This window comes from Entelurus aequoreus, linkage group LG07, assembly GCF_033978785.1.
Source record: "Entelurus aequoreus isolate RoL-2023_Sb linkage group LG07, RoL_Eaeq_v1.1, whole genome shotgun sequence".
In the NCBI taxonomy this organism is placed as follows: Eukaryota; Metazoa; Chordata; class Actinopteri; order Syngnathiformes; family Syngnathidae; genus Entelurus; species Entelurus aequoreus.
In genome coordinates this window covers 372,190-388,247 of record NC_084737.1, presented here as the reverse complement: position 1 = coordinate 388,247, position 16,058 = coordinate 372,190, and the positions used below count along the sequence as shown (strand labels likewise).

Below are 16,058 nucleotides of genomic sequence, written 5' to 3'. Positions count from 1 at the left end.
CGGTCCCGTCCATCGCTGCTTGCAGCTTTAATTATAATATATTTTTTTATTAGTCCGTTCTAATCCATTTTCTACCTCTTGTTACTCGGGGTCTCCCAGCTACTCATGCAAATCATATTGTCTAAAAATGTGTTTTCCCATCGATAATGTGACATTGCGCTTGCGCCGCAGTGTCAGGTGAGCGCGCGTCAGGTGAGCGTGCGTCAAGTGCGCGCTCTTTCAGTCAATTAGTGCGTGAGGAATACTTATACAATATGTATTATAATTAAAGCTGCAAGCAGCGTTGGTCGGGTCTGCATTTTGGCTGGTGCTAGTCCTAGGTGTCCCAATACTTTTGTCCAGTGGTAGTCCTGAGTGAGACCTACATAGAGGTTTTTGTTGCATGTCTCTACGATATTCGTACTGGGAGTTAGAAGAAGTTGTGTCTGTGTTTTTTTCCTAGGTGCTGCAGCACAGTGGTTCTTTTCTTTGAAGGCTCGTAAAATCAACCGTAGCACTTATTACAACGCTTTCGCCAACTTTTAATCAGAAGGGTTCAATCTCTCTCCTGTAGTAGTTTGAAGCAAAAACGACAAACGCGCTCAGAGGAGATAATGTTTGATGTTTGGTGACCGCTTTTTTAAAAAAAAAGGGTTTTGAAGTGGGGATATCAAACTTCCTGTTGATTTTTGCTGAAGGATGGCAAACTATGAAATGTAGGTCTAAGTGAGACCTACGTAGAGGTTTTTGTTTCATGTCTCTAAAACGTTCCTACCGGAAGTTACAAGCAGTTTTGTCTGTGTTTTCCGCTGAGAAGCAGTTTTGTCTCTGTTTTATTCAAAAATAGAGCGCAATTTTGAGTTTTGGGGTTCGGTTTTTTTTTTTAGATCGCAATTTCTACCAGGCCCGATGTGTCTAAAAAGTTTGGTGAGTTTTGAGGTATTTTAAGGGGGTGAAATTACAGCTCAAAGAGGCAAAAATGACTGTTTTTAGTCATTTTTTTGTGTTGAAGGGGAAATTGCCAACTTCCTGTTGGTTTTTTCCCGAGGATGTGAAATTATGAATTGTAGGTCTAAGTGACACGTAAATACAGGTTTTTGTTTCATGCCTCTACGACCTTCCTAGTGGGAGTTACAGGCAGTTTGTTTTTGTTTTTTTCCTAGGGGGCGCTAGAGCGCAATTTTGATTTTTGGGGTTTGTTTTTTTTTTACTAAAGTGTGCTGTCACAGTTTTTCTATGTGTGTATACAATTTGGTGAGTTTTGAAGCATGTTAAGGGGGGCAAAGTAGTGCGCAAAGCTGCGGAATAACAATAAACCTCCCACTCCCTGTGGGAATCCTTTATACAGGGTACAGGCGGACCCTAATTATTAAAATAGTCGTTAGTTGCTGCTCTACTTCATACAAAACAAACCGTACCAGGCGAGCAAACGCATCAGAGTTTGTTTTTCCCCCGACCTAAATGTAAACGCACTCTAAACCTAAACAATATTCTAAGTTCTCGTGTCTGCTTTTCCATCCAGCCCACTTGTACAAGTGCCGGGCACTGCGGGATAGCTGCGGCATGTGTCTGAAGGCCGACCCCAGGTTCGAGTGCGGCTGGTGCGTCCAGGACAGGAAGTGCTCCCTCAGACAGGAGTGTGCCGTCGGAGGAAATTCTCACCCGATGCTGCAGTTCAGCGACGTGGGCGGCTGGATGCACGCTGCATCTGGGAACAGCCGATGCTCCCACCCCAAAATCACCAAGGTAAGGAAAGGAAAAGTTGTTTACATTTGATTATTAGCAATCCGGGGAGGGTGTTAGTTTAGGGTTGTAACTGCCTGGAGGTGAACTTTTATTGCGGTTTTGAAGGAGGATAGAGATGCCCTTTCTTTTATACCTGTTGGGAGCGCATTCCACATTGATGTGGCATAGAAAGAGAATGAGTTAAGACTAGGGATGTCCGATAATGGCTTTTTGCCGATATCCGATATTCCGATATTGTCCAACTCTTTAATTACCGATACCGATATCAACCGATACCGATATCAACCGATATATGCATATATATGCAGTCGTGGAACTAACACATTATTATGCCTAATTTGGACAACCATGTATGGTGAAGATAAGGTACTTTTAAAAAAATAATAATAAAATAAGATAACTAAATTAAAAACATTTTCTTGAATAAAAAAGAAAGTAAAACAATATAAAAACAGTTACATAGAAACTAGTAATGAATGAAAATTAGTAAAATTAACTGTTAAAGGTTAGTACTATTAGTGGAGCAGCAGCACGCACAATCATGTGTGCTTACGGACTGTATCCCTTGCAGACTGTATTGATATATATTGATATATAATGTAGGGACCAGAATATTGATAACAGAAAGAAATGGGGGGAGGGAGGTTTTTTGGGTTGGTGCACTAATTGTAAGTGTATCTTGTGTTTTTTATGTTGATTTAATAAAAAAATAAAAAAAATTTTTTTAAAAAACGATACAGATAATAAAAAACTGATACCGATAATTTCCGATATTACATTTTAACGCATTTATCGGCCGATAATATCGGCAGGCCGATATTATCGGACATCCCTAGTTAAGACCTTTGTTAGTTCGGAATCTGGGTTTAACGTGGTTAGTGGAGCTCCCCCTGGTGTTGTGGTTATGGCGGTTATTTACGTTAAGGAAGTAAATGAATGGTCTATTTTCGATTTTTTTTTCATATATAAGGCACATTAAAGGGGTCATATTATTATTATTTCTTTTTTTTTTCTAAATGTAAAACTCTTCCTTGTGGTCCACATAACATGTAATGCTGGTTCTTCGGTCAAAATGTCGCATAGATGATGTTTTACTGATCATCTTCAAGTCGCTTTCTGACAGTCGCTTCAGGATGCGCCGTTTTGTGGGCGGGTCTTATTTACGTGGCTCACCTTCGACGGCGTCTTCTCCCCCGTCATCTTTGTTGTAGCGGTGTAGCGTGCAAGGACGGGAGTGGAAGAAGTGTCAAAAGATGGAGCTAACTGTTTTAATGACATTCAGACTTCAATCAAAAACGGAGCAACATCTCCTCATCCGGAAACAACAACAAGGCGTTGTTGTTGTTGTTGTTTCCCGTGTCCCGTGAAAAATCGTCCGCCCAGAACTCTCTAATAACTAAAGTTGCTTGGGTGAATAATGTAAACTCACTACACCGGTATGTTTTAGCGCTTTGATGGCGAGTTTACTGACAGATATAAGTAAGAACTTTACACTACTTTATATTAGAAATGGCAACAGTAGAGGATGAATATCCAGTGTTTCCCACACATTCATTTATTTGTGGCGGCCCGCCACAAAATAATTACGTCCGCCACAAATAAAAAAATAAAAATAAATTATTTTTATTTTTTTCATTTTTTTTGTCCTTTCCAGCTTCTCGGGCAAATCATATAGTTGATGTAGATGCCCATATAGGCTGTTCAGATTTACTTGACAAAAGAGAAGAGTAGGATACTTCTCTTGTTGCCTTATTTGTATTTGACCACTACTGTTTTCTGTTTATTTTTTACTGACTGTGGCAGGACACCTCTGCCTCTGTTTCACTTTATGTTGCTGGTAAATAATATGGTTGTAGTAGTAGGCTAAAGTTAAATTATTTAGTATGCACTAATTAAAGGGGCAGAGCTTTAAGAGACATTTTAGCTTTTATATTTTATAAGATATATTTTTTGTAAGAACCACAATTAATAAATATATTTCAGTGAATAACTTATTGTTCAAATCTGTATATAAATATGTACATAAAGTGTTGTAATTATATTGTAAAATGGATGGATGGATGGACGTTTAAAACAAAACTGTTATTATTAATTAGTAAGTATACATTTTTTTAGCCTTTTTAGAGAAAATCATATCATTGTGGTAAATTATGCAAATTACTAGATGATGTCATGGTGACAACGCCCATAACCACGCCCCCACCGCCACAGGTATCTTGGCAGTTTATGGGAGACACTGTTACACATATACTTAGAGTGTGTATATACAACAGTGAGGGAGGCTTTTGGATGTTTTTTTAAAGTGATTTATAGGCTAAATAAGAGCTACTCCCATTAGCTCCATTGTGAAAGTTTATTTGCGAGTTAGAATGCTTAAAAAAGAACATGTGTGTGCTTGTCTTACATAGGGATTGTAAATGATAGGCAAAGTTTAAAAACAAATGCAGTTCCCCTTTAAGCCTTTCAAAGCACAATAAAGACTAAATTAACAAAAAAATATCAATGTTGCAGTAGCAACAATGTTGAGTATCGTGGCCCCTGATTGGCTCAGCTTCAGGTGGCATGACTGTGTTGGTTTAAATAAGATGACTCAGTGGGTGTTATTCAATACCCAGAGGGCTCTCATAATGTTAACAACCATGTTAAAGAAGGTGGTAAACTGGTGTTTTTTATTCTCTTGCTATGAAAATGGTTGATTTATAATAAATATTTCCTACTTCGCAGAAATTCACGTCCTTCAGTCTGGCCCGCAAACAATTACCGTAATTTCCGGACTATAAGCCGCTACTTTTCCCCTCGTTCTGGTCCCTGCGGCTTATACAACGGTGCGGCTTATACAACGGTGCGGCTTATACAACGGTGCGGCTTATATACGGCCTGTTCTTCTCCGGCACCGACGAAGAGGATTTCGGTGGTTTTAGTACGCAGGAGGAAGACGATGACACAATGATTAAAGACTGACTTTTCATATACCGGTAGGCTGGTTATTTTGATAACGTACAGGCGAGCACTTTGTATTACTTTGCAGCGTTGTATTATTTGTACTCTGCGCGAATGCTGTTCGCCATGTCAAAGATGTGAAAGTTTGATTGAATGATTGAAAGATTTATTGTTAATAAATGGGACGCTTTGCGTTCCCAAACAGTCATCTCTGTCCCGACAATCCCCTCCGTGGTAGCAGGAACCCCTATATACTACGGTAATTACAAATCAAAACCCGGCGGCTTATAGTCGGGTGCGGCTTATATATGGAGCAATCTGTATTTTCCCCTAAATTTAGCTGGTGCGGCTTATAGTCAGGTGCGGCTTATAGTCCGGAAATTACGGTAACCGTGATAAACAAGAGTTGACTGAATATACGAAAGATCACAGTCAATAAAAACTACATACAAAACTAGTTCAAAGGAAAGTGACATTGGTGTCATTGGGCGCCACATCTTCATCTCGACATCATCTTCATTTGAAAGGCGTCCAGTTACCTGCAGAGATCCAAGGCTGACTTTACCACTTTGATAGGGTCTTGCATCAGCCCTCTTTGGCGAAGCCCCCGAGGTCACGCAACGTCTTCTCTTTGGTTGTCCTTCACAGAGAATTAGAGCTGCTCTATTTTAATGTGTTGCTATTAACACAAGTACATGTCAGGTCCTTGACGTTGCCCTTGGCATACCAAAGTGTACGGGACTTTATTACACGGGGTTACATCAAACTGCACTGTGATGTTTATTTGATTTGGACCATTTCTTTTGCTTTTTTCATATGATTTAAGACTCATAATAAATGTTCCTGGATTTAATAACACATAAACGTGTAATTCTCTGCTGAAGTCAGACTTTCTGCATCTTCTCAAACTCCTAGTATGCAAATGTTTATTTAGTTGTTTTTTTAATTAAGCAAAACTAGTTTTCACCAACAAAATATGCTTTCTAATAAAACAGTGGGTGTGAATTTTAATGTTGTAATTATATTATGCTTAACAAAAAAGAGAACAATGTGCATCACATTTACCCTCGCACGATTCAACGTATCTGAAAAGGAATTGCTGTTGTTTTTTTAAATCAAAAACTTGTTTTTTTTCAAACAATTCTGTTTCATCAAAACACAAAAGTGCTAAAGAAATTATATACTTTAATTCCTAATATTATAAATGTGCATAATTTATGCACATTTGCATAGAATGTAATATATTCAGTGTTTCCCATAAACTGCCAAGATACCTGTGGCGGTGGGGGCGTGGCTATGGGCGTGGTCACCATGACATCATCGAGTAATTTGCATAATGTACTTCAATGATATGATTTTCTCTAAAAAGGCTCAAAAAATGTATACTTACTAATTAATAATAACAGTTTTGTTTTAAACGTCCATCCATCCATCCATTTTACAATATAATTACAACACTTTATGTACATATTTATATACAGATTTGAACAATAAGTTATTCACTGCACTATTTTTATTAATTGTGGTTCTTACAAAAAATATATCTTATAAAATATAAAAGCAAAGCTAAAATGTCTCTTAAATCTCTGCCCCTTTAATTAGTGCATTCTAAATAATTTAACTTTAGCCTACTACTACAACCATATTATTTACCAGCAACATAAAGTGAAACAGAGGCAGAGGTGTCCTGCCACAGTCAGTAACAAATAAACAGAAAACAGTAGTGGTCAAATACAAATAAGGCAACAAGAGAAGTATCCTACACTTCTCTTTTGTAAAGTAAATGTGAACAGCCGATATGGGCATCTACATCAACTATATGATTTGCCTGAGAAGCTGGACAGGACAAAAAAAAAAAAAAAAAAAATGTTTTTTTTTTTTTTTTGTGGCGGACGTAATTCTTTCGTGGCGGGCCGCCACAAATAAATGAATGTGTGGGAAACACTGATATTGATATTCCTAAAAATATAAATGCGCATGGTCAATGCAAATTCATTATATTAGGAAGAGCAATATATCATATTTTTTTAGCACTTTTTTTTTTTTTTGGTGAGAATTAAAACGAAATATATAAAAAAAATGTTTGATTATATACATATACATTCAGTGCATTACTAAACAATATATTATTTAGTTAATAAATACAGTATACATATGTACAGTACATCCAGAAAGTATTCACAACTTCACTTTTTCCACATTTTATGTTACAGCCTTAATTCTAAAATGTAATAAAATATTTTTTGTCCTGAAAATTCTACACACAATACCCCATAATGACAATGTGATTTTTTTATTTTTTTTATTTGCAAATTTAATAAAACAAAACAAAAAAAATACAAAATCAAAAAATTCTACACACAATACCTCATAATGACAATGTGAATTTTTCTTTTTTTTTAATTTGCAAATTTATATCAAACAAAACAAAAAAATTACAACATCAAAAAATTCTACACACAATACCCCATAATGACAATGTGATTTTTTCTTTTTTTTTTAATTTGCAAATTTAATAAAACAAAACAAAAAAATACAAAATCAAAAATTCTACACACAATACCCCATAATGACAATGTGATTTTTTCTTTTTTTTTTAATTTGCAAATTTAATAAAACAAAACAAAAAATACAACATCAAAAATTCTACACACAATACCCCATAATGACAATGTGATTTTTTCTTTTTTTTTTTATTTTCAAATTTAATAAAACAAAACAAAAAAATACAAAATCAAAAAATTCTACACACAATACCCCATAATGACAATGTGATTTTTTTATTTTTTTTTATTTGCAAATTTAATCAAACAAAACAAAAAAAATACAAAATCAAAAAATCTACACACAATACCCCATAATGACAATGTGATTTTTTCTTTTTTTTTTAATTTGCAAATTTAATAAAACAAAACCAAAAAATACAAAATCAAAAAATTCTACACACAATACCCCATAATGACAATGTGATTTTTTCTTTTTTTTTTGATTTGCAAATGTAATAAAACAAAACAAAAAATACAAAATCAAAAAATTCTACACACAATACCCCATAATGACAATGTGGTTTTTTCTTTTTTTTTTAATTTGCAAATTTAATAAAACAAAACAAAAAAAATACAAAATCAAAAAATTCTACACACAATACCCCATAATGACAATGTGATTTTTATTTTTTTTTTATTTGCAAATTTAAAAAAACAAAACAAAAAAAATACAAAATCAAAAAATTCTACACACAATACCCCATAATGACAATGTGATTTTTTCTTTTTTTTTAATTTGCAAATGTAATAAAACAAAACAAAAAAATACAAAATCAAAAAATTCTACACACAATACCCCATAATGACAATGTGGTTTTTTCTTTTTTTTTTAATTTGCAAATTTAATAAAACAAAACAAAAAAAATACAAAATCAAAAAATTCTACACACAATACCCCATAATGACAATGTGATTTTTTCTTTTTTTTTTTATTTGCAAATTTAATAAAACAAAACAAAAAAAATACAAAATCAAAAAATTCTACACACAATACCCCATAATGACAATGTGATTTTTTCTTTTTTTTTTAATTTGCAAATTTAATAAAACAAAACAAAAAAAATACAAAATCAAAAAATTCTACACACAATACCCCATAATGACAATGTGGTTTTTTCTTTTTTTTTTAATTTGCAAATTTAATAAAACAAAACAGAAGAAATACAAAATCAAAAAATTCTACACACAATACCACATAATGACAATGTGATTTTTTCTTTTTTTTAAATTTGCAAATTTAATAAAACAAAACAAAAAAAATACAAAATCAAAAAATTCTACACACAAAATCCCATAATGACAATGTGATTTTTTCTTTTTTTTTTAATTTGCAAATTTAATAAAACAAAACAAAAAAAATACAAAATCAAAAAATTCTACACACAATACCCCATAATGACAATGTGGTTTTGTCTATTTTTTATTTGCAAATTTAATCAAACAAAAAAAAAATCACATGTTCATAAGTATTTACAGCCTTTGCTCACTACTTTGTCGATGCACCTTTGGCAGCAATTACAGCCTCAAGTCTTTTTAAATACGACACCACAAGCTTGGAACACCTATCTTTGGGCAGTTTCGCCCATTCCTCTTTGCAGCACCTCTTAAGCTCCATCAGGTTGGATGAGAAGTGTTGGGTTTTCAGGGAGGTGACTGGACTAATATGAATTTTGCAAAATCAAAACAAAAAAATATTCAACTTTTCATTTTTTTTTTTCACATTGTCATTACGGGGTATTTTGTTCAAAATTTTTGAGGACAAAAATGATTTCATTCCATTTTGGAATAAGGCTGTAACATAACAAATAGTGGAAAAAAATGAAGCACTGTGAATACTTTTCGGATGCACTGTATATATAGGATATTGTTATGCTACTGTCATGTTTGTAGCAATAACAGTGGTACCTTGCATTCTAGAGATGTCCGATAATATCGGTCTGCCGATATTATCGGACGATAAATGCGTTAAAATGTAATATCGGAAATTATCGGTATCGTTTTTTTTATGATCAGTATGTTTTTTGTTTTTTTTATTAAATCCACATAAAAAACACAAGATACACTTACAATTAGTGCACCAACCCAAAAAACCTCCCTCCCCCATTCACACTCATTCACACAAAAAGGTTGTTTCTTTCTGTTATTAATATTCTGCTTCCTACATTATATATCAATATATATCAATACAGTCTGCAAGGGATACAGTCCGTAAGCACACATGATTGTGCGTGCTGCTGCTCCACTAATAATACTAACCTTTAACAGTTAATTTTACTCATTTGCATTCATTACTAGTTTCTATGTAACTGTTTTTATATTGTTTTACTTTCTTTTTTATTAAAGAAAATGTTCTTAATTTATTTATCTTATTTTATTTTTTAATTTTTTTTAAAAAAGGACCTTATCTTCACCATACCTGGTTGTCCAAACTAGGCATATTAATGTGTTAATTCCACGACTGTACATATCAGTATCGGTTGATATCGGTATCTGTAATTAAGAATTGGACAATATCGGAATATCGGATATCGGCAAAAAGCCATTATCGGACATCCCTATATTAGTGTTCCTAAAAATAGATATACCGGCCCCCCAGACACATTTTTTCCCTCTAAATTATTTCCTTTCATTTTATTTTCCCTCTTATTTTATTTTATTTTATTTATTTAAAAAGTACCTTATCTTCACCATACCTGGTTGTCCAAATTAGGCATAATAATGTGTTAATTCCATGACTGTATATATCGGTATCGGTATCGGTTTATATCGATATCGGTTAGGGATGTCCGATAATGGCTTTTTGCCGATATCCGATATGCCGATATTGTCCAACTCTTTAATTACCGATACTGATATCAACCGATACCGATATCAACCGATATATGCAGTCGTGGAATTAACACATTATTATGCCTAATTTGGACAACCAGGTATGGTGAAGATAAGGTCCTTTTTAAAAAAATGAATCAAATAAAATAAGATAAATAAATTAAAAACATTTTCTTGAATAAAAAAGAAAGTAAAACAATATAAAAACAGTTACATAGAAACTAGTAATTAATGAAAATGAGTCAAATTAACTGTTAAAGGTTAGTATTATTAGTGGAGCAGCAGCACGCACAATCATGTGTGCTTACGGACTGTATCCCTTGCAGACTGTATTGATATATATTGATATATAATGTAGGAAGCAGAATATTAATAACAGAAAGAAACAACCCTTTTGTGTGAATGAGTGTGAATGGGGGAGGGAGGTTTTTTGGGTTGGTGCACTAATTGTAAGTGTATCTTGTGTTTTTTATGTGGATTTAATAAATTTAAAAAAAAAAAAAAAAAAAAAAACGATACTGATAATAAAAAAAACGATACCGATAATTTCCGATATTACATTTTAACGAATTTATCGGCCGATAATATCGGCAGACCGATATTATAGGACATCTCTAGTATTAACCTTTAACAGTTAATTTTACTCATTTTCATTCATTACTAGTTTCTATGTAACTGGTTTTATATTGTTTTACTTTCTTTTTTATTCAAGAAAATGTTCTTAATTTATTTATCTTATTTTATTTTTTTTATTTTTTTAAAAAGTACCTTATCTTCACCATACCTGGTTGTCCAAATTAGGCGTAATAATGTGTTAATTCCATAACTGTATATATCGGTATCGGTTTATATTGATATCGGTTAGGGATGTTCGATAATGGCTTTTTTGCCGATATCCGATATTCCGATAATGTCCAACTCTTTAATTACCGATACTGATATCAACCGATACCGATATCAACCGATACATACAGTCGTGGAATTAACACATTATTATGCCTTATTTGGACAACCAGATAAGGTACTTTTTAAAACAAATTATAAAACAAGATAAATAAATTAAAAACATTTTCCTGAATAAAAAAGAAAGAAAACAGTTACATATAAACTAGTAATTAATGAAAATGAGTCAAATGAACTGTTAGTACTATTAGTGGAGCAGCAGCACGCACAATCATGTGTGCTTACGGACTGTATCCCTTGCAAACTTTATTGATATATATTGATATATAATGTAGGAACCAGAATATTAATAAAATAAAGAAACAACCCTTTTGTGTGAATGAGTGTAAATGGGGGAGGTTTTTTGGGTTGGTGCACTAATTGTTAGTGTATCTTGTGTTTTTTATGTTGATTTAATAAAAATAAAAAAAATAAATAAATTTAAAAAAACAAAAAATGATACCGATAAAAAAAACGATACCGATAATTTCCGATATTACATTTTACCGCATTTATCGGCCGATATTATCGGACATCTCTATTATCGGTTGATATCAGTATCGGTAATTAAAGAGTTGGACAATATCGGATATCGGCAAAAAGCCATTATCGGACATCTCTAAATATTATTTGATATTTTACGGTAATGTGTTAATAATTTCACACATAAGTCGCTCCTGAGTATAAGTCGCACCCCCCGGCCAAACTATGAAAAAAACTGCGACTTATAATCCGAAAAATACGGTATACTAAAGGTGATTTTTTATTATCCCCCCCCCCCCCATTGTGGCGCCTTAACATTCGCCTGTATGGCCTTTTGACAGAGCCCTTATTGATGGTAACTTCCACATTGTATTGCACTCTCACCCCTTTACCTTTTCTCCATGTTTTTCAATGAGTGCCTTAAAGCCTTCATAACGTCTATACCAAAACAAGCATGGCCGCCTTGTGCTGTCGGCCTTGCCGAGCGCCACAGTCGTACAAGGCGGTGGACACATTACGCATAATTACCTTGTGATGCTTGTTAGGGATGACACACTCGTGTGTGTGTGCGTGTTGGTGGCAACAAGCATCCATCCGACACCTTATTTGTTTTGTCACACCACACCTGTCCCCGTTACGCATCGTAATTCGCCTCGATAAATCACACCGCTGTTTTTTTTTTCCCCCCGGCAATGCCTGGCGCCCGACTATTTCCTCTCTCCGCTGCAGTTGTTTCCAGATACCGGACCTCGCCAAGGAGGCACCAGGATGACCATCGTCGGAGAGAACCTGGGTCTGCACTTCAGGGACATCCAGTCGGGCGTCAGGTTAGGCAAGGTGCCCTGCGTCCCCATCGAGGAGGAGTACCTGAGTGCTGAGAGGTGAGGTTACGCCACGCCATTGCTTGAGCACCGTACAAATGTGTCAGGTTCAAACACCGAACTATCTAAAACACAAGACAAGAAGAAGGAATCAAGCAGAGACAGAGTTGGATTTTACTAATGAGGAGAGACGTATGAGGCTGTACACTCAGTTACAGTTCCCCCCTATGCTCTAAGGTACAGTCCCACGTGCTCCTCTATTTATTCGGGAGGTCCCTAGTTAACACCACCTATGCAAGCAGCCCCAGTAGACACAATACATGATTATTCAGAACGGAAATGTGCTGACACTCATGATCTCGCCCTGTCTCTGTACTCGATGTCCGTCCTTGGTTGTCAGCAGGCAGGGTCTGGAAACAAACTGCTGACACGAGACACCTCGCAAAGCAGGATTACCCGTTGTTGTGCCTTTGCACAGAGAGAAAAGTACAACTCCAGCACAATTGATAGTAACGATAGCAGGGGTCACCAACCTTTTTGAAACCAAGAGCTACTTCTTGGGTAGTGATTAATGCGAAGGGCTACCAGTTTGATACACACTTCAATAAATTGCCAGAAATAGCCAATTTGCTCAATTTACCTTTAACTCTGTTATTATTAATAATTAATGATATTTACACTTAATTGAACGGTTTAAAAGAGGAGAAAACACGTAAAAAAATGACAATTAAATTTTGAAACATAGTTTATCTTCAATTTCGACTCTTTAAATTTCAAAATTCAACCGGAAAAAAGGAGACAAAAACTAGCTAATTCAAATCTTTTTGAAAACATTAAAAAAAGAATTTATGGAACATCATTAGTCATTTTTCCTGATTAAGATTAATTTTAGAATTTTGATGACATGTTTTAAATAGGTTAAAATCCAATCTGCACTTTGTTAGAATATATAACAAATTGGACCAAGCTATATTTCTAACAAAGACAAATCATTATTTCTTCTACATTTTCCAGAACAAAATTTTTATAAGAAATTCAAAAGACTTTGAAATAAGATTTAAATTTGATTCTACAGATTTTCTAGATTTGCCAGAATTATTTTTTTGAATTTTAATCATAATAAGTTTGAAGAAATATTTCACAAATATTCTTCGTCGAAAAAACAGAAGCTAAAATGAAGAATTAAATTAAAATGTATTTATTATTCTTTACAATAATAAAAAAAAATGTACTTGAACATTGATTTAAATTGTCAGGAAAGAAGAGGAAGGAATTTAAAAGGTAAAAAGGTATATGTGTTTAAAAATCCTAAAATCATTTTTAAGGTTGTATTTTTTCTCTAAAATTGTCTTTCTGAAAGTTATAAGAAGCAAAGTAAAAAAAACAATGAATTCATTTAAACAAGTGAAGACCAAGTCTTTAAAATATTTTCTTGGATTTTCAAATTCTATTTGAGTTTTGTCTCTCTTAGAATTAAAAATGTCGGGCAAAGCGAGACCAGCTTGCTAGTAAATAAATAACATTTAAAAAAATAGAGGCAGCTCACTGGTAAGTGCTGCTATTTGAGCTATTTTTAGAACAGGCCAGCGGGCTACTCATCTGGTCCTTACGGGCTACCTGGTGCCCGCGGGCACCGCGTTGGTGACCCCTGAACTATAGCAACGGCCTTTAAGCATAAGAGTTGTGTGATAACTAACACATAATTATTCGAACAAAATGTAGTATGTTGACGAAAATAATAACCCCCATTGACGTGGACATTTGCTCCCCTTGCAGGATAGTGTGTCAGCTGAATGACGCCACAGGATACAGGGTCCAAGAGGCTCAGGTGGAGGTGTGTGTGAGGGACTGTGTCAACGACTACAGAGCTCTGTCCCCCAGGCCCTTCACGTTTGTGGTAAGACAACACAACCTAAGACATTAATGGACTTGTTGCAATAAAACTGCACAAGCAAGGTGCACACGGGCGCGCTCGGGTGAGTTTGGCGCGGAAACGCTTGAGAGTCGTGACCTTTTAAACTTTGACATTTAATACTAAATACCATTGGACTTTAGCTGGAGGCTGTTTTTCTTTCTTTCTTCTTGTTTGTCTCCAAACGCTAGTGTTAACCGACCAAAAACACGGCAAAAATGCAGTATTCTCTACAGCTGATTGTCACACACACACTAGGTGTGGTGAAATGTGTCCTCTGCATTCCACCCATCCCCTTGTTCACCGCCTGGGAGGTGAGGGGAGCAGTGAGCAGCAGCGGTGCCGCGCCCGGGAATAATTTTTGATGATTTAACCCCCAATTCTTTTGATTGATTGAGACTTTTATTAGTAGAATGCACAGTACAGTACATATTCCATACAATTGACCACTAAATTGGTAACACCCCAATACGTTTTTCAACTTGTTTAAGTCGGGGTCCACGTTAATCAATTCATAGTAAGTTATGGGTCCCATTTTTATAGTCTTTGGTATGACTCGGCCGGGATTTGAACTCACAACCTACCGATCTCAGGGCGGACACTCTAGGACAATCATTGGTACTTTAACTTGAACTTAACTTTAAGCTAACAAGTTGTTCGGGATACCAGCTGTCTCGTTTACTCAAGGCCGGTTGACATAGCGAATGTCATAGCAGTGTTTCCAATAAACCGCCAAGATACCTGTGGCGGTGGGGGCGTGGCTATGGGCGTGGTCACAATGACATCATCGAGTAATTTGCATAATGTACTACAATGATATGTTTTCTCTAAAAAGGCTAAAAAAAAGTATACTTACTAATTGATAATAACAGTTTTGTTTTAAACGTCCATCCATCCATCCATTTTACAATATAATTACAACACTTTATGTACATATTTATATACAGATTTGAACAATAAGTTATTCACTGAAATATATTTAATTGTGGTTCTTACAAAAAATATATCTTATAAAAATATAAAAGCTAAAATGTCTCTTAAAGCTCTGCCCCTTTAATTAGTGCATACTAAATAATTTAACTTTAGCCTACTACTACAACCATATTATTTGCCAGCAACATAAAGTGAAACAGAGGCAGAGGTGTCCTGCCACAGTCAGTAACAAATAAAAATCTGAACTGACGATATGGGCATCTACATCAACTATATGATTTGCCTGAGAAGCTGGACAGGACAAAAAAAAAAAAAAAAAAAAAATCTATTTGTGGCGGCCTTAATTCTTTCGTGGCGGGCCGCCACAAATAAATGAATGTGTGGGAAACACTGCATAGTGAAACCCGTAAGATCCGACCAAAAACATCCGGTCTGACTCGCTAGCATTAGCTTGTAGCTAGAGATGGACATAACGATGTTTTTCCAAGCATTGAAACACATTGTGGATAAAATTCATTGAAGAAAGAAATGGTTGAAAACAAGACCGAGCGTATCACTGCTAGTCTGCACCATAATGAATGATACATAAATAAAATGGGTTATACTTGTATAGCGCTTTTCTACCTTTAAAGGCCTACTGAAATGATTTTTTTTAATTTAAACGGGGATAGCAGATCCATTCTATGTGTCATACTTGATCATTTCGCGATATTGCCATATTTTTGCTGAAAGGATTTAGTAGAGAACATCGACGATAAAGTTCGCAACTTTTGGTCGCTGATAAAAAAAAGCCTTGCCTGTACCGGAAGTAGCGTGACGTCGCAGGTTGAAAGGCTCCTCACATTTCCCCATTGTTTACACCAGCAGCGAGAGCGATTCGGACCGAGAAAGCGACGATTACACCATTAATTTGAGCGAGGATGAAAT

The 16,058-nt window shown here is 35.0% G+C and overlaps 1 protein-coding gene across 1 annotated transcript in view; it reads left to right on the top strand.

The window, feature by feature from the left end:
- LOC133653245 (plexin-A1-like) overlaps positions 1-16,058 on the top strand; it is a 195,125-nt gene that overhangs the window by 150,198 nt on the left and 28,869 nt on the right. Inside the window, exons 8-10 of the mRNA XM_062052325.1 lie at positions 1,502-1,725; positions 12,195-12,346; positions 14,063-14,183. Of these exons, the coding sequence (XP_061908309.1) occupies positions 1,502-1,725; positions 12,195-12,346; positions 14,063-14,183 (497 nt within the window). The remainder of the gene's footprint in view (positions 1-1,501; positions 1,726-12,194; positions 12,347-14,062; positions 14,184-16,058) is intronic.